The 27,866-nt window shown below is 39.9% G+C and overlaps 2 protein-coding genes across 10 annotated transcripts in view; both read right to left on the bottom strand.

Moving 5' to 3' along the window:
• ELAC1 (elaC ribonuclease Z 1) overlaps positions 1 to 19,044 on the bottom strand; it is a 28,183-nt gene extending 9,139 nt beyond the window's left edge. The window contains exons 1-2 of one of the 6 annotated variants that reach the window (XM_042911174.1): positions 18,957 to 19,044; positions 937 to 1,101 (exon numbers count right to left, since the gene is read on the bottom strand). In XM_042911174.1, coding sequence (XP_042767108.1) covers positions 937 to 1,093 — 157 coding nt within the window. In that variant the 5' untranslated portion in view covers positions 1,094 to 1,101; positions 18,957 to 19,044. Of the gene's footprint in view, positions 1 to 936; positions 1,102 to 2,200; positions 2,292 to 4,545; positions 4,628 to 6,168; positions 6,390 to 13,604; positions 13,671 to 18,956 lie in introns of those variants that run through there. The other 5 variants (XM_042911172.1, XM_042911173.1, XM_042911168.1 and 2 more) reach the window with 5 other exon arrangements.
• The window catches only part of ME2 (malic enzyme 2), a 55,370-nt gene continuing 46,297 nt past the window's right edge, over positions 18,794 to 27,866 (bottom strand). For 3 of the 4 annotated variants that reach the window (XM_042911165.1, XM_042911164.1, XM_042911166.1), the window contains 3 exons: positions 26,523 to 26,593; positions 25,665 to 25,763; positions 19,562 to 20,838 (listed from right to left, as the gene is read on the bottom strand). In XM_042911165.1, coding sequence (XP_042767099.1) covers positions 20,671 to 20,838; positions 25,665 to 25,763; positions 26,523 to 26,593 — 338 coding nt within the window. In that variant the 3' untranslated portion in view covers positions 19,562 to 20,670. Of the gene's footprint in view, positions 19,068 to 19,561; positions 20,839 to 25,664; positions 25,764 to 26,522; positions 26,594 to 27,866 lie in introns of those variants that run through there. The other variant, XM_042911167.1, reaches the window with a different exon arrangement.

Genomic DNA, 27,866 nt, shown 5'->3' with positions numbered 1-27,866 from the left:
TAACTGATGAGAAAGAAACAACCACACAGAAAGGGGATTATTTTATGTAATTTTTACAACACCCCTTTTAAGTTGACTTGAGTTGAGTTTCTACCCATGTTTTTAAGATAAGGGGCTCAGTCGGTTAAGTTTCGGACTTCAGCTCAGGTCATGATCTTGTAGCATGTGAGTTCGAGGCCCATGTTGGGCTCTATGCTGACAGCTCAGAGCCTGGAGCCTGCTTCAGATTCTATATCTCCCTCTCTCTGTGCCCCTCCTTTGCTCGTGCTCATTGTCTCTCTTTCTCTCTCAAAAATACATAACATTAAAAAAAAAAAAAAGATAAGGAAAATAAGCCTTAAGTTTGTTGATCTGCTAAGGCCAAAAGCCAAGACACTGCTGGGACTGCAACCCAGGTTGGCCTGACTCTAGGCCAAGGCTTTGCGCCACTGTATTCCTCAGTCTCCCTGGCGCTGGGCCTTTGCATGTTCATCTCCCCAGCCCAGCAAATCCCTCTTCCTCCTTCAATGACTCACAGGTCACCTTCTGTGACAGGCCTACCCTGATAACCTCACATGAAAAAGAACACCTCACTCTTCTGAATGTCTATTGCTCTTTGTATCCTCTCGTGATACTGACAACCATCTCCTGGTGGAATCATGTACACTGTTCCTTTGCTTGCATAGTCTCCATCTAATATGCCTCATGTATCCCAACCCATCCTCCACCCCCTAACCCTATATAAATCCTTGCTCTCAACATTTACAGTACGAACAAGTAGATAAAGTTCAGTGGGGGAGGCTGGATGCCTGAGGGTCTTCCCAACCTTGCCAGGGCTCTAGCACTGAAGTGGGATGCAACTGTGAGGGCTGTTTCTGAGCAAAAGCCTCAAGGAGAGCCAAGAAAATGAAGCAGAATAAGAGATAGTCTTGGTGAGAGAGCTGAATGCACACTAACCTGCTTTAAGTTGGCTTTTCATCAGCTGTGTCTGAGTTCCCTCCCCACAGTCAAAGAGCCAGCACTCGCCCTCACACCGAAGGACCAGAGCAGAGGCACCCCGGGTTGGGGATGGGTATGCTGCACCCGTACCCAGAAATGTCACATCCATAGACATCTTCCACCCTGCAATGAAAAGATTACCCAGGGATTATTACACATCACTGCTCGATATCACCAAAAACAGGTCGTTGTGAGATTTACTGTTCATTTATCTTTTTGTTATTCAGAAGAGACTGGGTTCTTATTTTCTAAGTTTCCATAGAAATCCCAAGTAAGATTTGAATAACTCTTAGTGAGTTAAAACCACAAGTTACCAAACCTTGGGTGGCTGCTCACACGTACAAAAACAAACAAGTTAAAAAACTGCCAGATCCAGTCAATTAAAAACTGTAATTGAATCCCAACTATGTAATGTTCTGGAAAAGGTAAAACTATGAAGACAGTAAAAGACCAGTGGTTGAGAGTGGTTTGGGGGGGAAGGAGGGAAGAATGAATAGGTAGAACACAGGGGGAAATGGGTATTCTCATATGTTACTACTGGCAGAGGTGTAAACTGCTTTTATGTTTGGGAGCACAATTTGGCAATATGTATTACCAATAATAATGATGCTATTAACAGTACATTTTAACTCAGCCACCCTATTTTGGGGAATTGACACTATAGAAATAAAGGACCTATGTACAATGTTTCTGGTGGTACTTTTAAGGTGGCTAAAATTTGGACACGGTCTGAATATATTTCAACAGGACAATGACTGAATATTTTACTGTACATTCCTACCATCAACTATTTATTCTGCAGTTAAGTCAGCTCTGTAACTCTTGTCCTGGAGGGACGACAATGAGAAAAGTTACAGATTTTTACAACATCATTTTTACAACAATGCCCCAAACCTCTGCATTTATATGAGAGAGAAAGTCTGTGTGTAAGGATACACAGCATATTGTTAATATTGGTTATCTCAGGAGTGATTAAAATGGTGATGGTGGGGAGTGGTCATTAAGTTTTCTTTTAAATCTTTGGACTGGTTTTCATTGCAATGAGCAGCATCTGATGACTTTATTTTCAATGTTTATTTCATTTATTTAATACTGATTATTAAAAAGAAATGTGTCACAAGGCCGAACATACTTTTCTAACTACACATCACCGAATCTTCCTTTCCGTTTGGGGACACAGTCAGCCCTCCCACCTCACCCCCCCCCCCCCCCACACACACACCTCACCCACACAGATGGTACATCTCTCCAATTCATGCACAGGCTTTAGGTTATGCTACTGTCCCTTCCATGTGTTACTCCACACTTCTACTTCCAAAATCAAGCATTCCTCTGATAGTTAGGTAATTTGCAGAGGCTTTCCTGTTGGATTGCAGCTTGCAACAGAGATGGGAATAACACAATATAGAAAGTCAAACATTTTAAAAGCTAATAAATGCAGAAGGAATAATAAAATATAATCACTCTGCAATCCCTAACAAATAATGGATCTAGGCCAATGGTACAGAACTCAAGAGCATATTAGAATCACCTGGAGAGCTTTTAAGACATATCAATAATTGGGTTCCATCCCAGAACAATTAAAAAGGAAATTCTGCAAGTGAGACATGTGTTTTAGTATTTAAAAAAAAAATACTTCCCCTGTGATTCTAATGTGCAGTCAGGTTTGAGAATCACTTAATGAAAGGCTCATGGAGAACTATAATGGATGGATCAGGCTGACCTGAATTCACTAGCCAATTAGTCAAACTTAACAAAACAAAATTTTATTTTGAAAAATTTCAAACACATACAAAAGTAGAGAGATTAGTATAATGCATTACCACATGACCATCGCCAAGCTTCAACAAGTAGCAACTCATGGCCAATCTTGGTCTATATCCACCACCCACATTCATATCCAAGAATATTTCATAAGTATTTATCCAAGAATGCTTGTTTACGTGGTATTGGGTACTCCCATCAGGAAGCACATGCTGTCTGAATGTCTCTCTCTTCCTGATGTTTAACAACCACTAATCATTGCCTGGGTTATTTCACTAGAGGTTGCCAAAAGGTGATATTCTCTCATTCCTTCTGAAGTTATTAGTTGGCATCCTTCTGTAAATCTCTGGCCAATTATTTAGTTACCCTGCAGTGCGATTTGTACAGAAAAGGCCCACTGACCAATCTTAACACCACAAAGAGAAACAAGACCTTATGTAACTCCTGGTGGGCTGCAATAGGAGGTACACAATAACACTATGAGGTTTTCTTGCCAAAAAGTAGGACCTGAAATCTGAAAAAGCCTGTAATCTAAATACCAGTTTATTAAAGGACAACACAGGGATGGAAGAAGCAAAATCCAGTACGTAGGAAATGTTACAAATGAATAGGTTGCTTCAACAAGTAAAATACAGAGGAAAAAAAATAAAGAGGGATGGCATAAGGAGATTAAATGAGATATAAGAGATGTCAACCAAATGTCACGTGTAGCTTGTTTGGATCTGGATTTGGGCAAACTGAAAAAGAGAACTGGGAAAAAAAGAGACAACTGGGGAAATGTAAACACTGACTGGATAGATGGTAACATGAAATGCTTATTAAATTGATATTTTAAAAAGGAATTATTGTGTTTTATAAATGCAAACAAGTATTTAATAGACAAAACGGAACATCCAGATTTGCTTTCAAATAATCTAGTGAGGTGAGCGTAAGAGTCACCCAACAGAGTTGGGAATTCGGTACAGTATCTTGTTTCAATGTGTGGAAGTTTCCACAATAAAAAGTTAAAAAATGAGCCAAATGATCAAAACCCACCCAGTAGGTCGGAAAGTAATCAGAAATTACTTTATTTAATCAATGGTTCATGTTTTGTGGCATGCACCATTCTATGCACCAGGAATTCAATGTGACCAGACCGGATTTGGTCCCTGTCTTCTTGAACATAAAACCAGCCACTTGCTTTCTCATGGCTATGATCCACCTTGGACCAAGTGCACATTCCAGTGGAGAACACAGCACACGACCACAGTACTGTCACCTGACACTCCCGACCAGTGGTTCTCGTCCCGGCAGGATATCCCAATCACCTGGTGATTCTGGGGACTCAGCATTGGGAAGGCTCCCAAAAGATTCTAAAGGCTGCCGGGTTGAGAACCAGTTTCCATACAGGCAGCGCCAACCCTGCAATCACCCTGTGATCTAGGTAGGGCGCATACTGCCTTCCTCCATTTTGGAAATGAAAGAACCGTGGCCCGGAGACAAATAGATGCCAACGCCGAGTCAGGGCCACAGGCCAGGTCTCCGACCACCAGCGAGCCCAGGCTCGCCCTCAAGTCAATGTCAATTTCCCAAAGGAGGGGTGGGCGGGGGCTCCCGCCTTGGGGTGGGGGTGGGGGGGTGGAGGACAGACTAGGCGCGTCCTCGTTCCCGGGCGCTCCCCGGGCCTGGGTCCTCCATTCCGGCCCGGCCCTCGAGTCCGGAGGAAGCGCGCCCGCCCGCGCGGCTCGGCCCACAAGGCGAACGCGGACAGACGGCGGCGCAGACCCTGGCCCGCCCCTCTCCGGCGCTCCCCGTCCCACTCACCCACTACCCGAGGCCCGCGGCAGGAGCCGAGGGAGGCGCAGGCCCGCGGCAAGGCCCAGCCGTCCACCGGGCGGCGCCGGCGCGGGCGGAAGTGCCCCGCGGGCAGTGGCCGCGTGTGGCCGCTCTAGGATGCGCCGGAGGTCCGCACTCGGTGGTGCCGGGCCTGGCCTGGCCGGGCCGCGTGGGTGAGCTCCGCACCGATGGTAGGGGCCCTCTAGGTCCGCGTGGGTACCCGTCGGCCTTCATTCGCCCGCAGAATTCTCTGGGTAAAGGTGGTAGCGGTCACCTGTGAGGACCACAGCGCCCAAAGGAGAAACGTGTAATGTTTTCCAGCGTGCTCCCAGATGAGTGTTGTCCCTAATGCTTTGTTGCTGCATATGTTTGTGTAATTTCTAGTCTTGCGCTGAAATAAATCTTTCTTTTAATCACTAAATCTAAACGTTTAAGCCTACGATGCCTTAAGAGAAAGCAATGTGCCTTTGAATCAGAGTTCATAGCAGCATTACTATAGATCCTGAGAACTCCGTTCTATTCCACTTTATTTAGGGATACACAGGATATCTGCTTTCACACAAACATTGCTGGTGTGTTCTCTTTGTGCACAGCATAGCCTGCTGGACAGGACAGCGAAAAACCCAGACTTGCTCTGTGCAGAAACTGCACGTGGTGATTACCACAAGGGCAAAAAACTTGGCTTAAATTCCAACCTAAAAAAAAAAAAAAAAAAAAAGGTATCTTAAGCTCCTATGCAGTGCCAGATGGCCCTGAGTTTTGCTAGACATACTTGAGATGGTCAAAGCATCCAACAGTTTCATAACAGGAATAGAGGTGCTGGGACTGTGGGGGTTTTGGAACTACCAGGAGAGAGGACTCAAGAACCCTTTTGCCCCACCCCGACTGTTTTATCCAATAGACCATGGCATAATTTACTTTTTGGCTTCTTCAAAGCCTTTATTCAAGTATTAATTGAGTTCCAGCTCTGTGGATGGTATTATTTTTGATGCTGAAATAATTTTTTGAGTATGTCATAGTCCCTGGCTTTAGGAGCATACACTGAGGCTGGAAAAATATGTCTTGGGAAGCCACCAACTCACAATATGAGGGAACAAACAAGAAGACGAAATGAGTGACAAAAATATAGAAAAAGAGAGATGACTAGATATGCAGTTAGTTAAGAAAAGGAAGGGTTTGAGCTGGGTCCAGTAGGATGGTTGAGACTTGGATTGGTATTTTGGAAAAGGAAAAAAATAAGTTGGATTTGGTCATGTGGGGTCTGCCTTAGCAAAGTATTAAACACCAGAACTTGAACTTTATTTATCCTGATACTTGCTTAGCTCAGGAGGGCCCAGGAAGACACACATCATTCTACAGCGAGGTCTTGGTCACAACTCAGCTACGGGTTACCCACAGCAGTACCCTCCATGGACTTATCTGCCGCAGAAATTCCTGCCTACCCATCAAGGCTTCCTACAACTCCTCTTCCCAACTCCTCTTCTCTTCCCATTAGAGAATCACGGGAAGAACTTTTTGCTTATTTTTAAAACTTTCCATTATGGGACATTTTAAACATATAGAAAAGTTGGGAAAATGTCTAATGAACTTTAATGAATAGTGATCACTCACCTTCAATAGTAACATCTGGTCCATCTTGTTTCACCTACAACCAACCCCTCCCCCTTCAAAAGCAACAAAAACCTGGATTATTTTCAAGCGAATTCCAGACACAATATTACTTTATCTATAAATAGTTCTATAAGCATTTAAGAATCCTCTGTTGGGGGGCGCCTGGGGTGGCTCAGTCAGTTGAGCACCTGACTCTTGGTTTCCCCTCAGGTTATGATCTCACGGTTTGGTGAATTTGAGCCTGGCATCAGGCTCTGTGCTGACAGCATGGAGCCTGCTTGGGATTCTCTCTCTCCTTCTCTCTCTGCCCCTCCCCTGCTCATGCTGTCTCTGTATCTCTCAAAAATAAATAAATACACTTAAAAAAAAAAAGAATCCTTTTTTTGGTAAAGTCTTATCACTACATAATGATGATAGGCAGTTGAGTATATAAATATAAAAGATAAATTTTTTGTTATATGATCATATTATCATAAGGAGACAATAATTCCTTAATATCAAATATCCATTCATTGTTTAAATTTTCCTGATCATCTCATAACTTTTTGAGGCTCATTTGTTCAAATCAGAAAATAAAAATACACAATAAAGACATTAAAAATCTCTTAATGTTATTGTCTCCCCTGAAAAAGTTAGCAATTCCTTCATCTAATTTGTTAAAATACCCAGTTACTTATTAATATCATCTAATAACTGTTCAGTGTTCAATTTTCCCTAATTATTCCCAAAGAGTCTCATATGTAGTTGGTTTGTTTGAACCAAGATTCAAAAGAAAATGTTTATACTGCATTTAGTATGAGTTTCTAAAGTTTCTGTTAAACTTTGATGGTTTCTTTTCCCTCTCCTTTTTTCTTGCCATCTATTTGTGGAAGAAATTGGGTCACTTATACTCTAGAGTTTCTGAAATTCTGGACTTGGCTGATTCCGTCTCCATGTAACATGTTTCTCTATCCCATGCATTTCCTATCACATGGGAGTTAGATCTAGAGGCTTGTTCTAGGCCTTTTAGTGGGCAGAGCTAATAAATACATATTTTTAAAAGTAAAATAAATCGGGGCACCCGGGTGGCTCAGTCGGTTGAGCATCAGACTTCAGCTCAGGTCATGACCTCACGGTCTGTGAGTTAGAGCCCCGCATCAGGCTCTGTGCCGACAGCTCAGAGCCTGGAGCCCGCTTCGGATGCTCTGTGTCTCTCTCTCTCTCTGTCAAAAATAAATAAACATTAAAAAAAAAAAATTTAAAGTAAAATAAATCATGAATTCATACTGATTTTTTCAATTCAGTTACAAGATTACAGAGTTTTTACTTAATTTGTTTAGTTTTATACTGATGTCACTTAAATAAAAAATCTTGTTTCCTTGGGACCCCTGGGTGGCTCAGTCAATTGAGCATCTGGCTCTTGATTTCAGCTCAGGTCATAATTTCATGGTCATGAGATTGAGCCCTGCATGGGGCTCTGAGCTGGACGTGGAGCCTGCTTAAGATTCTCTTTCTTCCTCTGCCTTTCTCCAACTCACATGAGCGCTCTCTCTTGCTTGCTCTCTCTCAAAAAAAAAAAAAAAAAAAAAAAAAAAAAATCTTGGTTCCTAATGACATTAGCATAATTTGATTTGGCTCCAGGAGAGTAACTTTAGCAAACCACTGTATATATCACAGTAGGTATATACAGTCAAAAACCTATTTTTAGGTTTCTTAAGAATTATTTTTTTCAGGGCACCTCGGTGGCTCATTTGGTTAAGCCTCTGACTTTGGCTTAGGTCTTGGTCTCATAGTTTGTGAGTTTAAGCCCCAAGTTGGGCTCTATGCTGACAGATTGGAGCCTGGAACCTGCTTCAGATTCTGTGTCTCCCCCTCTCTCTGCTCCTCCCCAGCTCACACTCTGTCCCTCTGTCTCTCTCAAAAATATATATTTAGAAAAAAGAAAAAAGAATTATTTTTTCCATGTTGTTATGCCACCAACCTGATATACAGTTAGATTTTTTACTTATTTTCCATTTTTAGGTACTGCTTTTTAAAATTTGTTTTAAATTATGTAAATTACTTACATGGGTTCCAAAGTCAAAATCATATTCAGAAAAATATTCCTTCCTTCCATAGGTGACACTTTACTTTAAAAAAATATTTTTAATATATTTTCTTAATATTTTATTCATTTTTGAGAGAGAGGGAGAGAGAGAGCGTGGGAGGGGCAGAGACAGAGGGAGATACAGAATCCAAAGCAGGCTCCAGGCTCTGAGCTGTCAGCACAGAGCCCAACACAGGGCTTGAACCCACAAACTGTGAGGTCATGACCTGAGCCTAAGTCGGGCACTCAACTGACTGAGTCACCCAAGCACCTTGACGCTTTATTTTTTTAAATTTATTTTTTATTTTTGTAAATGGGGGGTGGGGCAGAGGGAGAGGGAGAGAGAATCTTAAGCAGGCTCTATGGCCAGTGCAGAGCCCAATGCGGGACTCCATCCCACAACCCTGAGATGACCTGAACCGAAATCAAGAGTCAGATGCTCAACCAACTGAGCCACCCAGGTGCCCTGGTGATACTTTATTAAAATTAGTTTTAGAGGAACTTCCAGTATGACAGCATGAGGTGCCTATGGGCCCATTCCCCAGGAAAACTGGTTAAAATGATAAAAACAAAATCACCTCGAGTCTCTGGAAATTGTCCTAAGGACATTCAGCAAATGAAGAAACATTTATTCAAAAATTCTACCAAAATTCAGCAGAAACAGTGAGAGTTTATAGTATTTGAACTGAGACCTGGTTCCCCCCTTTTCTCTCCCAAATCAGTGAGACTGAACCTCCACACCAGACTGGCACAACCAATAACACAAGACTCCTTCTCCCAGCTCACAGTCAGGGGGGCTGTCTTCCAGGAAGGGCTAGCATATCGGTGTTTCTCATGCTGCCCCCAGCTACTGGTTGGTGAAGCTAAATTCTAGGCAAGTGTAGCGAAGAGGCAGGATGGAGGCTTTGGCTTAGACGTGGCTTAGCGAGAGTACAAGGGTCCTGATTGCCCTTGGCCTGGCTCATAAAGTGGTGGTTCCATGAGGGAGCGGCCAACCAAGAAGACCTGAGGTCTCTACTCCACTCCTCAAGGGCCCAGTTCCTAAATTGGGGATGTCACTGAGTGAGTAGCATGCCATTGTCTCCAGTTCCAGAGCCTTGGCAAAGATGTTTTGCCTGGGGGGAGAAGCAGACCTAAAATCTACCTGTTAGGGGCATTAGGTGGCTCAATAGGTTGAGCGTCCAACTCTTGATATGCGCTCAGGTCAGAATCTTATGGTCATGGGATGGAGCCCTGTGTTGGGTTCCATGCTCAGCATGGAGCCTGCTTAAGATTCTTTCTCCCCCTCTCTCTCTGCCCCTCCCCTGCTTACACTCGCTGTAAGAAAAAAAAAATAAAACGTGTATTTTGGGGCACCTGGGTGGCTTAGTTGTTTAATGTCTGACTTCGGCTCAGGTCGTGATCTCACAGTTTGTGAGTTCGAGCCCCACATCAGGCTCTCTGCTGTCAGCACAGAGCCCACTTCACATCCTCTGTCCCCCTCTCTGTGCCCCTCACCCAGTCATTCTCTCTCAAAATAAACTTTTTAAAAAATGTATCTTTTAATCTCTTCCACCGTATTAGTTTTACTTGCAATAGAGTGTGGAGACATTCAAGCTTAAGGACACTTACAAAATGAATGGAAATGATGGTGAAAGGGAACTGGGAGGAGATTGGTAGAATCATTAGACATACAGGCTAAATTGTCAGCAGCTAGTTTTCCTAATAAGGGACAGTAGGCACAAGACAATGGAAGGAGCCTACCTGAGATCAGAACAAAATTCAAACAGTAAGAGAAACTGTCCCTCCAAAGGAACTCAAATTTGATTGCTTTAGTCTGTGGGGCAATCTATGCCCTGGATATTGTTGAAAATAATAAAGCAATCAGCTGGCAATCAGAAAGCTTAACAGATTGGTATAGTTAGGGAAAGAGACAAAGAGGGCCCTGTCAAAACCACTATCAGCCCAGGATGACAGTGGGCCTAAAAAGACTGTGTTTCCTAAGGGCAAATATCAGAGGCTTAACTCTGTAGGCAGACAGGGTTAGGGGAAATAGGCTCCAATAAAAGAATCCAGCAGTCATTAAACAAATAAGCAAGCAAATAACAATAACAAGTTTCAGAAGTGGTAGGTGGGCAATACCCAGACTTGCTACAATATATTATCTAAAATATGCATTCTCCAACAACAACAAAAACAATGTGGGAAATATAAAGAAAGTGGAAACTATGACCTGTATAATAGAAAGCAGGCAACAGAAACCGCCTGTGAGAGTGACCCAGGTGTTAGATTTATCAGACGAAGCTATCCAAGTAGCCGTTATAAATACGTTCAAAGAACTAAAAGAAATCATGATTAAAGAAGCAAAGGGGGCACCTGGGTGGCTCAGTCAGTTAAGCATCTGACTTTGGCTCAGGTCACGACCTCATGGTTCCTGGGTTTGAGCCCCGCATTGGGCTCTGTGCTGACAGCTCAGAGTCTGGAGCCTGCTTCAGAGTGTGTGTGTCTCCTTCTCTTTCTGCCCCTCCCCCACTCACATTGTCTGTCTGTCTCTCTCTCTCTCAAGAAGCAAATACATGTGAAAAAGCAAAAAGCATCAGTAAAGATGCACTCCTTGCAGCAAGTTATTTTTGGAAAGAAGTTCCAAATAGCACATCTCCTTGGCTACCACAACCCTGTATCGGGATACATATTTCTTCCTCATTCCTTTTTACAGTTATCTAATACTGAATGGATTATACTATAGTTTATTCAGTCAGTCTTCTGGGTTGTTTACAGTCTTTTGCTATAATATGTGTATAAGTTTTTTTTTTTTAATTTTTGCAAGTGTATCTTTGACATAGATTCCTACAAGTGGGATGGCTCGACTGGTAACTACATGTATAATTTTGCTAGACAATGCCAGAATTACTGCTCTGGATGTTGTGTCATTTGCCTCGCCATTAGCAACGTATCAGAGTACCTTTATCCTGAGAGCCTCACCACCATTAATGTTATCAAAGTTTGGGGTTTTTGCCAATCTAACATCTTAGTGTAGTTGAAATTTGCATTTATCTTTCAACTCATGCTATGTTGGGTATGTTTTCATAAGTTTAAGGGTCATTTGCATTTTTTTCTGTGAACATTTTGTGCATATCTTCTGTTCAGTTTTTTTTTTTTTATTTTAATGGTCTTTTTCTTCTGAATTTTTAGGTGCTTTCTATATATTAGGGATACTAACTCTTTATGATATACGGTGCAAATATTTTCCAAATTTGTCATTTGTCTTTTTACATCACTTAACAGCATGAACTTTTGAGTCAAAAGACAGTTTGAGTCTGGATTTTTTGTGTCTGCTCTTGCCTCAAACCTTTGTTACAAAGACCAAATGGTGTTTGTTGAAAATGCTTTGTAAAGTGTTATTCAAATGTGAGTCATTCCAAAGTGATACCTAGCACATCTAATAATATGATTTACACAGATAGGAGAAAGGTGCCTTCTCTTTTTTCTCTCATTCTCTGGTTAGAGGTAACCTTGATGTAATATAATAGTGGTCTTCTCAAATCAGTAAACTAACCTACCTATCATTACATCTACAACTGTAACTGACCTGAAATTAAGGGGGAAGGTTAATGACTCTAATGACAAATTCGTAAAAGCAGTGGGCAAGTTTCAGAGCCCACAAAGTGATAACATGGCAGGCTCCGTGACTTTATTTTTATCACTCAAATTATATTTAGAAACTTTTTTGCTCATCATTCAATTATTTGAAATCAAGCACTGCTTAAACCTATATAGAGAAGGAGCCCCGAACTGGGTGAGAAAGAGATTTTGAGACTGCAAAATACATACAAGACATGACCCAGCTCTTGACTTGCTCAAAGTATTGTTGGATGGGCAAATATGAACATACTTATAAGTAGCTGACATCTTAATTGCATGTCAATCAGAATTATTGGTTACAAGCATAGAACCAACTTTGGCTAATTTAAATTACAGAATGAAAGCAGAGTGGAGAGCCCACAAAATTGACAGAAACCATGAACTAATGCAAGCAGCAGAAACCACATGCAAGGTCTTGCCTCACTATCCTCTTAGGGCACTGCCATTGACCAACCATCACTTGATACTTGACCACTGTTCTTGGCAGCCATGAGGTAGGGCAATGGAAGATCTTCCCCCACTAGCTTTGGCTTCTGCAGAGGAAGAAAGCACATTCTATCTACCCTGCAACACTATACATAGAGGGGAGGTGATAAGTTCCGTGGAGAAAAATAGGGAGGAGAGAGAATGCTGGGGAGTTTGGGCTGCAATTTTTAAAAGGGTAAGTTAGAGGGGTGCCTGGGAGGCTCAGTTGGTTAAGTGTCTGACTTCGGCTCAGGTCACGATCTTGTGGCTCATGAGTTTGAGCCCCGCGTCGGGCTCTGTGCTGACAGCTGGGAGCCTGGAGCCTGCTTCGGATTCTGTATCTCCCTCTCCTGCTCCTCCTCCGCCCACACTCTGTCTCTGTCTCTCAAAAATGAATAAACATTAAAAAGAAGAAAAAGGTGAGTTAGAGAAAGCCTCACTGAGAAGTGACATCTGAGCAAAGACCTAAAGAAGCAAGTAGAGAAGATGATGTCAAGAATGTTCTGGCAGAGGATGCAGCAAATGCCAAGTTCTGTCTGGAGTTTGCTTGGGTGCTCAAGACAAGTATGGCTGAATTAGAGCAAGAGAGCAGGGAGGGTAGCAGGTGAGGTCAGAGAAGTAGGAAGTGGTGGTGGAGGTAGTGGTGGGTGATCACGTGGGACCTTTTGTGGCACCATAAGGACTTCGGTTTTGCAGTTTAGGGTTTTGAACAGAGAAGTGACTCCATTTTATGTTTAAAAGGATCACTCAGGGGCGCCTGGGTGGCTCAGTCGGTTGAATGTCCGACTCTTGATTTCGGTTCAGGTCATAATCTCAAGGTTCATGAGTTTGAGCCCTGCATTGGCCTCTGTGCTCACAGCACGGAGCCTGCTTTGGATCCTCTGTCTCCCTCTCTCTCTCAAAAATAAACAAATGTTTAAAAAAAATTAAAAACAACAACCACAGAAAAGGAATATATTTAAGGATAGAGCCAACAAGAATCGCTGATGGATTTGATATAAGGTATGAGAGAAAGAGATGGGAGTCCAGGATAACTCCAGGGCTTTTGGCTTGAGACACTTAGGTAAAATTGGAGATGGGGAAGAGAAGGCTTAGGGGAGGAAGAACAGAAGTTCTTGGCCTGACCATTGTGGTCAGAGTGGCCCTGCCTGACACTGACGTCCTGTGAGCTGGGTAACGTTCAACAGGAGAAGACGGAGGCCTAGCCATGAGCTCCTAGCCACAGCGAGGCCAGCCATCGAGGTGGGGCCAGCTTCTGGATGTCAGGAGCTGCTGTTTCTCTCACCTTCTCAAGGTACCTGGGGAGATGGGGGAAGGGGAACTTGGGACATTCTCTTCTGTTGGGTTTTTCTATGAGACAGGAAGCAAGGCTGTCTGCAGTGAGTGGGGATGCAGGAAGATGTCCGAGGTCTGATGCAGGGAAGGTGTCAGTCACTGGATGCCCATCTTAAAGTTAGTGATGATGACTGAGTGAGACAGCCAGCACGACTGTAATTTTCTGCAGCCACGTTCTGCTGTGTGGGCTGTGCTCAGAGTAGGTGAAGAGTAGTTGACATAGCGTCAGATGCGAGAGGTCTGAATCCTAGCTTTGCCATTTTGGTAGCTACGTGACCTGCAGGGCTCTGTACCTGAGAGTCTACATCTGCAAAACAGGAAAAATAGTAGTACCTACACCTCAGAAGGTTGTTTTGAAGGTTAAATGAGTAAATAGATATCAGGTACTTAGAACAGTGCCTGGCTTAAGGTAAGCACTCAGAACGTATTAGCTGTTCTACCATTTCCCCCCTTTATCACAAAATCAATGTACAATCTTTCCTGACTTGGTGTTCTAACATTTGGGTCTTGCAATGTATATGTAGTGGGGGAGAAGGGATAAGGAACAATTCCGTTAGTGCTATGATTAAATAAGGAGATAAAGTAGGAAGCTGAACAAAAGGAAAAGTTGGTGAGCATGAGTAGGGCTCCGCGTGTGAATCTAGAGCTAAGCCCAGAGCACTCCCAAGGGAGCAGGTGTTCTGGGGTGTGTTTTAAGGTTTAAGATAATACCGAGCTTTGAAAGTGCCTCTAAAAACAAGGTCATAACACATTTTTTATGCATGGGAAGTTTTACTAAGAAAATACACACATCTCATTACAATTTATGTACCTCAAAAGCGAAAAAACAACTCACATCATTATGGAGTGTTTACAGATTCCTGAAACCATCTGGAATAAGTCAGTCTGGTATAACACTCTACACAAGGCTTTCCCCTTAAACTGGTAATTCCCTTAAGCAATTACCACAAGATTATCCCATCCTTTTATCTTAAATGCACAGGTGGGAAAGGCTAAGCGGTCACTTTTGTAATGCATGACTCCCTTGAAATTAGTAATTCATGCTTGGGATGTTATCAAAGGGAACACAGTATCAATTGCAAAAACATGGTTTTAATTTCAGTTAATTTTAAAGGTCATTAGGCAAAGTATAATAAAACATTAGGCAGAAATGCTACTTTGTCAAATATTTAGCTAAAATAGGTCTCAGAAATTCCTTATTCCACACATACATTTTTATATTTCTACTTTTTAAGTCTTAGCTTTTTCTCCCCCTCACTTTTTTTTTTTTTTAAGCAAGCTCCACACCCAATTCTGGGCTTGAACTCATGACCCAAGATCAAGAGTCACATGCTCTACTGACTGAGCCAGCCAAGCACCCCAACTGTTCTCAGTTTTTAATGGAAGAAGTTATGCATATTATAGGCATATATACATGCCTATAATACAATAGTTATCAGTGTATCAAAATATCATTGCCTCAAGATATGGAAATATATCTCACAATTCAAATTCACATTGGCAGAGGCACCAAGTGTATAAGCATTATTGAAACTGGTTTGCATAGCAGTGATAGCAATTGGTGGTTCTGGAAAGATTATCAAATCAAAAGTGTTAGTGAACTAGCTCTTGAGAATCTTTGATAGAAGTTATCAAATTCAAAACCAAATCTTTTATGGTTACATCCAGTACTTAAGATGCTGAAGACTAACACAACAGTGTTATATTGTATTTGAGTTATATACGGGAACAAAGTAAAAATCAAGTAAACTGATAAAACACATTTAAAAGGACCTAAGTCTAATCTTAGAAGAACACGTGAGTTTTCATCTGAAATAACAGTTCCTGGAGACAACGTATTTAAGATCCAGATAAAATCACCCGTCACACAGGCCCTTCTTCCTTGAGAGGGGCTGAGGTTAAGAGCCCTGACTCTGCTACTCACCAGCTAGGACCTCGCGCAAGGCATTGAACCTCCCTGTGCCTGTGGCCTTTCTAAAACAGGTGCAGTGACAGGAGGTGATTTGCGAATGAAGTACGCTGACGCCTATTAGATGCTTACAAGGAGACCAGGTGCTATCCATAAAATTGACTTTAGCATTATTTGCTAACTGTACATACCTAACATGTTGGTGACATTCAATGACTGTAGGAATCAATGACTTATTAGGATATACACTTAAAATCAGAAAAATGTACACTTAAAATGTACTGGGGAATATTTGTACATAAATATACAAAGCATCCAAAAGTCATCTGGCTTAATTTGTATGTTTTATGCAACTAAATTATGAACACATTTCCTCATCATGTATCATAATATATCATGTTACTTTTCTGAGAGGCACCATTTTCCTTATCCAAGAAGGGAAATAATTATTGTTTTAAAGTCTAATCACCAGTTTACCTGAGTAACTCCTGGCAAGAATTATGCACGAAGAGTCATGTCCTAATCAGGTCCAGCTGAATGTATTAAAATTTGAAAAAAAGCATTGAGCTTTTACTCTGCTTCCATTAAAACATTCTCATTTCAGATGAGGGGGAAGTTGTCTATAGTCAAATTATCTTGGCTATTTTAAATATTAAATATGTTACTTTATTTAAGCTTGGCTGTAGAGGATTTATTTCATCTTAACATTTAGATGCACATTAAAGTACAAATCACAAATCAGTTGAGAGCCAACGTAGATAATGATTCTGTGTTCTCTCCTATAAAGTCAGCAATGTGCCAGTCCCTGAATATGTGTGGTCGTGTTTTGGATGGAAACACGATATTGGTGCTATTTCACTGTTTAGGGTAGTCCCTCTAAATGGAATCCCAGCAGAGAGCTTTGAGATTTCTATCAGTGTCCTTAAGTGTTATTTACACTCAACAGAGAGGATTCCATTTTGGTGAATTCAACAGAACCCTGGAGCTGTTCAACAGTATGAAGTTCTTTTTGAAAGCTACTGAGTGGCTTGGGGAAAAAAGCTACAGGAGTATTTGGATGAAGTGTTCTTTCTAAGGCAAGACTTGTCTCACTCCTCTACCACCCGTTTGAGTTTTCTCAGTTATGTGAGGGCAGTAAATATATTATGCTCCGTGCCCCTTAATAATTATGCTTTGGTCTTAATTCATTAGCAACTTCTTTGCAAAAAGGAGAATGCAGAATCTTATTTCTGCAGAAGCTGATAATTTAAGGAAAGAAAAGACAAAGGATAAGTCGTATCATAAGGCAACCAACAGAGAAGAAACAATTACCCATTTCATTGCTAATCTTAAAAAAAATTTTTTTTAACATGTATTATTTTTGAGAGAGAGAGAGAGACAGAGCGTGAGCAGGGGAGGGGTAGAGAGAGAGGGAGACACAGAATCGGAAGCAGGCTCCAGGCTCTGAGCTGTCAGCACAGAGCCTGACGTGGGGCTCAAACTCACAAACCGTGAGATCATGACCTGAGCCGAAGTTGGATGTTTACCCGACTAAGCCACCTAGGCGCCCCAGATAGCTAATCTTTTCATAAGTGAAAACTGGCTGCTAGGTTTTACTTAACAAGCGCATTTAAAAACTATACTTCAGGGTTACCTGGGCGGGTCAGTTGGTTAAGTGTCTGACTTCAGCTCAGGTCATGATCTAACAGTTTGTAAGTTCAAGCCCTGTGTCGGGCTTTGCGGTGACAACGTTGAGCCTGCTTCACATTTTCTGTCTCCCTCTCTCTCTGCCCCTCCCCTGCTCACTCTCACTCTTTCTCAAAAATAAACAAACATTAGGACTTTTTCTAAAACTTAGAAAAATAAAAAAAAAACTATACTTCAGAATTGAACAGTATTCTATTTATATATTTTCAGAAAAATCTGTTTAAAAGTTCTATATTAATTCCTGTCCTTATAAACATCCCACAAAAACTCGACATAAGTGGATGAAAACAATTACATGGAAGGACATAATTCCAGTTGTCTTTTTTTATATAAAGTATGTACTATATGAGCACTAAACAAACTGCACATCACACTCAAAACTCTGGAAGAAAGCCACTCAATGCCTTCTCTGTGCCAACACCTAGACATCACCTGGCCGATGGCAAGAAATACAGACTCTCAGGCCCCACCCCAGAGCCACTGCATCAGCGGGAGCCATCAGTTAGCTCTCCAGATAATTCAGATGTACACTTGAAGGCAACGGTTGGGAGGCAGGGTGCATGTGTGCCAGAATCCCCTGGGGACCTGCTGAAAATACACCTGCCAAGGCTGTCCCTGGTGGTCCAGGGGACCTGGAAGGAAGGGGCAGAGGCATATGTATTGTAAAGAAGCTTCAGGGTGGAGGCGCCTGGCTGGCTCGGTCAGAGGAGTGTGCCACTCTTGATCTCAGGGCCATTAGTTCAAGCCCCACGTTGGGTGTAGCGATTACTTAAATAAAAACTTAAACAAACACACAAACAAACAAACAAAAAAGCTTCAGGGTGACTCTGAAGCAGCTTCCTGGTTAAGACATCATCCTTTAAAAAGATTTTAACCAAATCTCTAACATGTTCATCATTATACCCCTACTATTTACGCAGGCTGTTTCATACCATGGGCGCTGGGGCCAGATTAGAGACAGTGTTCTCATTTTCCCCTACTGGGTAGTGTCTGACAGACTAAGCTTACAGAATTTCTTCTCTATTCAAAAGAATGAAAATGACTCTCCACTGAGGTTTTAAAAATAATTACCTTCTTGTTAGGTAACAGATTCCATAGAAGGTCTGAATGTTTGTTTCTTTTCCAATTTGATGCCATAATGCCACCAACCCCCTTCCACTATCCTAATAGCTCCTGCCTAGATTCTTAAAATTTTTTCTTCAAAGTACATCCAGTAATTGTTACTTTGTTGGTAAATACTACATGAGAATAGGTTGCTTTTAATATATATTCCAATGTATATTTATTAAAAGCAACCTGTTCTCATGTGTTACCAACCACTATTTTACTGGTTATATGTATATAATTTCTCTTTTAAATAAGCAGGCTATATACCAGTTGGCCTTGTTTTTTCCTTGAAGTATAATTTCCATGAAGACTATACTAGAAAAAAAAAAAGACTATACTAGACATATTTACTAAGCTTCGTAAAATTACTTTAATTCGGCATATGGTCCTGCCTTCAATAAGCACTAGGCAAAAAACAGGATTTGTAATTATTATGCTTGTAATGTTAAACTCAAGATAGTATTTTGGGGGGTGATTTTGTTTTGACAAAGGTAACAAGAAAAACATAAACCTTTCATCTTTAACTAACAGAAACAAATTGTGACCTGGTTGCTTATTTTATAAAACAGATTTATTTAACACACTTCTGACTTCACTCACCTGTTAAATGGATTAATCAATTGCATTTTTCCATACTCCAAATGGCAATGCCATTTCAAGCTTTCTTAAAATGTTGAATTATATTCAAAATTAGTATCAATCAATCTCTACCTATAGATAGAAGGAAATATGAGCATAATAATTAACCCCTTTTTTCCAAGGACCGTGGAGAGAAATACCAAATAATGTCCACCCTTATACGAAGCTATGAATAACTTTTTGTAGTTAATATTCTAGAATGAGCATCTAAAAGTTCCTTCAAAGCAACTATGTTAGGCACACATAAAGTAATACTACTAATTCTCAAAATGCTTTTGGGTTTTGCTTTAGATCTCTCCAATACAGGGGCACCTGGGTAGCTCAGTTGGTTAAGTGTCCAACTCTTGATTTCCACTCAGGTCATGATCTCAGGCTTCGTGAGTTCAAGTCCCATGTCCACACTGACAAAGCGGAGTCTGCTTGGAATTCCCTCTTTCTCCCTCCCTCTCTGACCCTACCCTGCTCACTGTCTCTCAAAATAAACAAATTAAAAAAACCAAAGAACAACAAACACCTCTCCAATACGCCACGTAAGAAAACTGGCTTCACTAGCCAATTGTTACCCATTTTAATTGGGATTAAAAATGGCATTTCTTGGTAAGAACACCAACCTTATTTATCCCCACTTAGATCTAAACTAATTAAATTGATTAAAAAATTAATTCCATCTTCAGTAGACAGAGCTGTCACCAATGGTATTCAAAGGAATGTATCACAGAAACATTCCAAAATTATCTAAGTGATAAAGAGCACCATACTGGAATAGGGGATACAGCTTCTCCAGTTAAGTATGCTTCCTTTGGATGTGAAACATATGACTAATTTGTTAAGGGTCACATGATGTCACTTATAATTTATGCATTGTGTCCCTTCCTTTCAATCATCTAGAAATAAATAAAATGAAAATAGGTATTTTTCGTCAAAAGCAAACCTAAATTTCTAGTGGGCAATAAAATCGCATCATTGAAGCAAATTAAATTTAGGGTATTACCTTTATTAAATAAAAAAGTTACACTATGATTTTTATACACTATTGAAAACAATGACTATTTTGTTTATTTGTCTAAAGGCAGCAATACTTCCCACTTCTCTCTCATGATGTTAAAGCTTCAAATTAGGTCCAGAAAATAAATAACAGGGTAGATTTTTCACATTTCTCCAGATTTATCAACTCGAAAGGGATTTCAGAGCATAAAGATAAAATGAGGCAGACAAAAAGACTTGCAGATACTGACAGTTTGTCCTCAGAATTTGGTTAAATTTGGCTTCTTAAAATTCTATACTCCTATCCACAGAAGTAAATTTCGATTCTAGGGCTGGGGAGAGAAGATCATTACTATAATAGTAAATAGCGAATACTTTGGCAAGCAGGAATAAGAGCACAAGTGAAGACATTGATAAATACATTTGGAACATCTCTTTGATGTGGTATGAGCTACAAATCAGAATGAAAGCATTATGGTTATTTGATTGCAGGGTCCTGGTGGGCATTAACAATATAGCCAACACATCTACCCTCTACAGAAGTATAAATTCATGAAAAGAATAAGTCAAGCAAAGCGGTGGGGGAGAATAAAACACAGGAAAAAACCATAAATTTGAGAACATTCTCTCTTTTTGTCTGAAAAAAACAGGTTCCCTGAAGCATGGAAAGTATTTCTCAGTGGGTATGCTTCTATTCTGTTATCAGGGGAGGGCTTAATGCAGATTCTGGCCAATCATAAACATCTGGCAGCAACGAATCATATTCACTTCGCCATATTCTTTCTCTAATGTACTTGGCCTTGTCCTCAGGTTCTGGGTATCGAAAAGCCATTTTGTTAGCATACAGGTATTCTGTAACCTGAAAAATAAGTAAGATTACTGTGTAGGCTCTGAATATCAACCTGATTGAGAGAAAAGCTACTATTCAAACACAGAGAAATGAATTTAGAAGAGTGACGTTTTTCTTTTTTCAAAGTACAAAACAACATTACTTTGACTCATTTCAAACATTTGGAAACTATTAAAAGCTTAAAAGATGAAATAAAAATTATCTCCAATCTCACTGTAAGTCTGATGTGTTTTAAAGTCACCCCCCCCCCCCAATTATTGGCATTTCCTTCATACTTCAATCTAACAAATAATTTTAAGCTCTACTCTGTGTCAGTCAAGTAGACCTACTTGGGTGGCCTGCCCAGCCCATGTCCTTCTCCCTATTTTCAAATGGGGTGTAGGAGACTCTACTTCCTACCCACAGGTGACTGGACTCCGGTGAAAACCTAACCCACAATGAGCCAGGTAGTTTTTGCTCTAGAATCTGGATTAAGAGACACAGAAATTATTATAAATCAGGTGTTGGGCACTGAACTGTAAGGTCAAGTAAAGTTAGGGCTGGGACTTACACATCGAAACTCACTACCACCATCATGGAGTGCCAACCATGTTCTATGTGCTTTACATGGACATTTCATTTAATCCTCACAAGAATCCTATGAGGTAAGTACTGATATTATTATTTTCATTTTACATATGAGGACACTGAAGTATGAGGAGTTTAAGTAACTTGCCCAAGACAGTTAAAAGAGAGCTGAGTTTTAAACCCAAAGCATTCTGATTATAGATCCCAGGCCCTATACAGTTAAGCTAGATTACCTCCCACATCACTTGGCTTGAATGGATTTCTGGTATTTGTAACCAAGTCACACACCATGAATGGTGATGAGGATAAACGCTCTGAGCCTCAATTTTGATGTAAAATGAGGTAGTACAAAAAGCTTCCTCACAGGATATAGCACAGTGCCCGTGAAATCGTCAATTCTCAAGTCACGGTTTCATTTTAACTTAAAAAAAAATGTAGTGGCAAAGAGTAAAAAAATACTTAAACAATTATGCCTTTCTCCTCCTAGTCTAGTTCCCATTCTAAATGGTGATCATTATTGAAGTTTATTTCAGCTCTCTAAGAAAAAAACTTAACAAAAACTGAAGGTTATTAAAAATAAGCTTTCAGGGGCGCCTGGGTGGCTCAGTCGGTTGAGCGTCCGACTTCGGCTCAGGTCATGATCTCAAGGTCCGTGAGTTCGAGCCCCGCGTCGGGCTCTGGGCTGATGGCTCAGAGCCTGGAGCCTGTTTCAGATTCTGTGTCTCCCTCTCTCTCTGACCCTCCCCCATTCATGCTCTGTCTCTCTCGGTCTCAAAAATAAATAAACATTAAAAAAAAAATTAAAAAAAAAAAAAAAAAGCTTTCATCCCAGGGGCTCAACCTTCCTGTATTTTGCGATGAAAATATGTTTCAATTATTTTCTGGTCTATTGTAAGAAACATATTTGTACCCACGGAAAAGACCGGGGCAAAGCAGGAGATCAGAGTGAGTTCTCCTTGGTCAGGTAGGCATGCAGTAGGTGACCGGTAGCTATAAAGAGATGCTCAGTGGCTGTGGGTTGGGGTGGGGGACAGAAACAAAGCACTGCCTAGTCTCCTGATCCCTTGTTCTTAAAAAGGAAAGCCTCAGTGAAGGAGAAAATTCTCTACTCTAGGGAAGGGGAAGAGACATGATCTGGGGGCTGTACTCCTGTGCCAACTCCTAAACACAGGTATCTCCTATTTCATATGACCTTCCATCTGGGCACGACGGTAACCTCTTGACTGACTGATACGTTCCCAAATCTTTCCCACGTGTAATATCATTCTATAAATTCTAAAGCTGAACTCTTTCCATCCTAGTTCTGGGCTCTAAAATCCTCAGTTGTTTTGGAACAGTAAGATATTCAGACTCTTTAGTCTGGCATTCATGTATCTGTACAAGCTGGCCTTAAGATAACTTTCAAATCCTGTCTTATGCCATTTTCCTACCTATACTTTAGAGTCCAGCTCAACTGGAGTGGCTGTTTTTATTTTTTAGGATTTTATTTTTAAATAATTTCTATACACAACCATGGGGTTTGAACTCATAACTCTGAGACCAAGAGTCGCACACTCTACCGAATGAGCCAGCCAGGTGCCCCTGGATTGGCTGTTATTTCTTAAACATATCATCCTTTACTCTAATTCCCAACCTTTGTTTAGTTTATGAGTACTAAAATAATGCAAAAATAACATTTATAGTCAAAGGGGTAAAAATCTTAGGATCATCAGTATACAGTCAAAAATGTGGTTGATATGGGATGAGCACTGGGTGTTGTATGGAAACCAATTTGACAGTAAATTTCATATATTAAAAAAAAAAATGTGGTTGATAAATTCCGCATCTAATCTTGATGTTTAAGAAAATTTTAGTAATCTGGGAATGAAGCCTACTTCTTTAAAAAGATGAAAGAATATTTATTTCAACCAAAAGCTAGTATCACATTCAATATTAAAATATAAGGATGTTCTTATCAACTGAGTTGCTTAAAACTGATCTTAAGGGTAAAAAAAAAAAGAGCAATACATATAAATTAATAATACAATTGCTTGCAATTGATTTAAAACTCAAAATTCTAAAAGAGTTAATTAAGAGACCATTAAAAGAATAAAAACTGGGGACGCCTGGGTGGCTCGGTAGGTTAAACTTCTGACTCTTGATTTCAGCTCAAGTCATGATCTCCAGTTCGTGAGATGGAGCAGCACAGGGCCCATTTGGGATTCTCTCTCTTCCTCTCTCTGCCCTTCCCCGACTCAGACTCTCTCTCTCAGAATAAATAAACTTAAAAAAAAAAAAAAGAATTAAGATTGTTCAACCGACTAGTTATCAAGTAAATTCATAAAAATTAATACCTCCCCTATATGGCAGAAATGACTAGCAAGGAAACAGATATGGAAAGAAAAACTTTGTTCGTTATAAAGGACCCAAAATTTTAAATATCCAGGAAAATAAGTATTCAGCAATGTACCACATTTATAGAAGAAAACAACAAAATGATATTGAAAGACTTAAAAAAAAGAAAAAGATTGTGGTGAGTGAAAAGAGACACTGATGGGGAAGAAGAGTCAATACTAAAAGACAACTGTACCAATTTAATTTATAAGTATGATAGTTTCATACGTAGTTGCAGGGTTTTCTCTGAACTCAAAAACTGATCGAAAAATTCATCCAAAAAAATGCACAGTTTAAACAAATCCTAAAAAACCATAATGATGGGAAGGAACTATATAGTATAAAATAATGCATATTATATATATGCCACAATAACAATTATTTTTCTTAAGGTTTTAAGACTGTTTTTAAGTAATCTCTACGCCCAACTCACAACTGCCAGATCAAGAGTCTGTGTGGCTCAAACTCACAACCGACAGATCAGGAGTCACATGCTGTACTGACTGAGCCAGCCAGGCACCCCACATACCACAATAATTTTAACAGTGCCTAGTAATAGGCCAATATAGTTAGCAACAGACTCTCAAGATATGAGGACTGTATGTTAATAAAAGGACCATTCTCCATTAATTGGTGCTGGGGCAACTGGTTAGCTACTCCAAAAAAAATGTTTCTCTATCTCACATCATATTCTAAAATAATTCTGAGGGGTTACAAAGTTTTATGTTATTAAAACACGCAGGTAGATATTTATATGATTTTGGGAGTGGGGGAAGGCATTAATATCCATAAAGGGTGAAGAAACAATCCACAGAGTAAACACATCATTGCATAAAAAAAACTTTTGAAATATGGCATTCCACAAGTTAAAATAAATGGCAAACGGGAAAATACCTGCACCACAGCCAAGAGGAGGATCACGACACTTAATATATACAGAGCCTTTATAAGTTAGTATTAGAAAGAAAACAACCAGTACAATATAAAAACAAGCAAAAGTCGAGGTGACTAGGTGGCTGAGTTGGTTAAGCGTCTGACTTTGGCTCAGGTTATGATCTCACAGTTCATGAGTTCGAGCCCTGTGTCAGGCTCTGTGCTGACAGCTTGGAGCCTGGAATCTGCTTCGGATTTTGTGTCTCCCTCTCTCTCTGCCCCTTCCTCCCTCCCTCCCTCTCTCAAAAATAAATAAACGTTAAAAAAGATTTTTAAAAACAACGAGATATAATTCTCCACCTATTAAGTATCTATGATTAAAAAAACACTAAGTATTGGCAAAAGTGTGGGAAAACAGATGTATTTCATATCTAATATGTACAATGTAAACTGATACTTTTTTCCTGAAGATATATGATGGTAATTCATATCAGAAGCCTTAGCATAGTAATACTTTTTGTTCTTATGATTAGACTTTATCTTACACAATCACAAATGTGTGCAAAAATTTATCTAAGGATGTTCACTACAATATTTCTAACAAAATGAGAAATGCTTAAAGTCCAAAAATACAGAAATGGTTAAACAAATTATGATATACCAACAAAGAGAACACCATGCAGCATTATTAACAGTCATACAGGAGAATTACTACTGATTAAATGGGAAAAGGTTTACAATATACTTAATGGAGAAAGTGCAGTGAAGAACCAATTACAAAAACAGTCATAGGTGACTGCATGTGTGTGCAGATGTATGCATGTGTTTGGGAAGAAGAAAGACTAGAAGATAACAAATCCAAAATAATAATGTGGGTTACATCCTGGCAGAAAGAATATGGGTCACCTAAAATTTCTTCTTTGTACTCTTGAAATGTTTCAAACTTGTCTCTGTAAACTTGTGCTACTTGCATAAGAATATGTCATTAAAATTTATGTGAGGAGGTATAAATTAATACTTACCTTAATAGCAATGTTAATAGAAACTTCCTGAATATCAGCAAGTGGTGGGTAAAGTCTCCCTTGAGCTAGCTCTTTATCTGTCAATTGATTTGCCAGTGCCTGAAGAGAAAGACAGCATTTTACTTTTGTTTAAATAACATAGAATAAGGATCTAATAAAATGGGAAAGGGGTTTGGGGAGCAGTAAATCATACAGGTATCATAATTCGCTTTACTTTTATCAGGAATATGCTTAAAGCACTGCAGAAATTAAAACTGTTCACCACTAAACAATAAATAACCAGATTTAAAGGCTTATTGACAAATTCTTCTTAACACATACAAAGTTTGGCATAATTACAACAGCTACTATGAAAACAGACATTAAAATTTGTATTAACACGAGTTCTTCAAAACTCATATTGCAGTCTGGTGCTCCAAAAGGCCAGCACACTCCAAATAAACCAGTATTCATTAAAAAAATGAAGCTGCCATAGTATATCACCTTCAGATGTATATACTACATATATATGTACATTCACTACACATACACACACACACACACACACATACATACTATACATATACTATACAGGTACAGTACATGTCACAAGTATGAAAGGATTCGTAACTTGCAATCAAACATCTAAAACATCATGATAAAAATGAATTTTATGCAAAAGTAGAGGGGCAAGTCACAAAATCAACAGATGAAGAACTTCCTTTCCATTCATAAGGCAGATTTGACCCATTCTCTGTCTCTCTGATTTTAATTAGGATCCATTCATCTTTATAACTCATCCTTTATAAAATAGCCAAACAATATTTAGTATGTGTGCTGCCGAAGTGAGCACTGCCAAACACTATTTAAAGCATTTACCTTTGCAGCTTCTAGGAAAACATGGTCACTAATATGCCGGGTATTACAGAGAATAACAGCTAAAGCCACACCTAGAAAACATTATAAATAGTTTATTTAGTAAGGTCACTTTTCAAATTATGAAAGGAGCCAAATAAATTCCCACACTTAAAGCAAATTAATGGTAACCCACCTCCCCCAGACGGACCCCCAAAACAAAGCAGCCAAGAGAAAACAGAAATCTGAGTTAAAAATCAAGTGATCTTTGTTAACTGTTACAATTCTTATTTACCAGAACAATTTTAGAAATAGCAAATGGCTTTTCTCAATTTAACAGTTAGCAAAATTACAATGCATACAATTCATCAACACTTGTTACAAGAAACATCAATCCCTAGCCCACCTCTAAACACCTTTCCACTTCTTAGACGTTACTATGGACTTCTATAGAGGCAATTACTTTCCATTCTTTTAGTTGATTATTTTAATGTTTCTCTCTCTCACTCTTCAACAGCTTGCTTGAATTTCTCCTGACTGACTTCTGAGTTTTAGAGATCACTGATTCCTTCCTGCAGGAAATAAGTGTGTTGGCTTTCCTTCACATCTCCAGCCTCCTCCCTTCTTCCCACATGGTTAGGGCACAACTTTGGCTGAACCAATATTGTTTATGTTATTAGGACTTCATAAGTGTTACTTGCAGCTGAGCCATTATTAACACCCTGTCATGATTATTTCTCCTCTCCTGCATAACCTTTTGTTTTCCCTGAAGTTACTGTCCGGCTGTTCTCCTTGTTTTAGATTTTCTGTACTTAAAATCACTTCATCCTGAAACACTCATTCAACTGCCTAAATCATGAAGTGTTTCAGCTCCCGGACATAGTCTCTTCTTTCATCCTCTAGAAGAAACCTGTGCTGAAGCTCCCATCTGGTATGGCTGCTATGCATCCCAGACACAGAGTTGGCATCCTGGAAAAACCCCGATTTTCATGGGGACTCCCTTTGCTTCTGAGTTCACTTCCTAAATCCCACTTCTTCCTAGTTGTTTGTTACTTCCCTTTTTGGTAGGATACGTTCTCCTGTAGTTTTCTGAAGATGCTCCCTCTCCTCCCCCCTCCTTTTTTCCACTACTTTCTACTTATGTGATAGTTTCTTTGGGTTTACAATTCTAGTTTGGAAATAATTTCCTATCAGAATTGTAAGCATTATTCCAACACCTTCTAGCTGCCAGCTAGATTGAGCTGATTGAGAAATCAGTGCCAATTTGATTCTCGATCCTTTTCAGTGATTATCTTTTAGCTGCATCTCTGGAAGTATTAGGATCTTTTTTCATACCGAATGTTCTGTAATTTCCCAGCGATGTGCCTT

The sequence above is a fragment of the Panthera leo genome, chromosome D3, assembly GCF_018350215.1.
Source record: "Panthera leo isolate Ple1 chromosome D3, P.leo_Ple1_pat1.1, whole genome shotgun sequence".
NCBI classification, from domain to species: domain Eukaryota; kingdom Metazoa; phylum Chordata; class Mammalia; order Carnivora; family Felidae; genus Panthera; species Panthera leo.
This window is presented reverse-complemented; position numbering and strand designations above follow the sequence as displayed.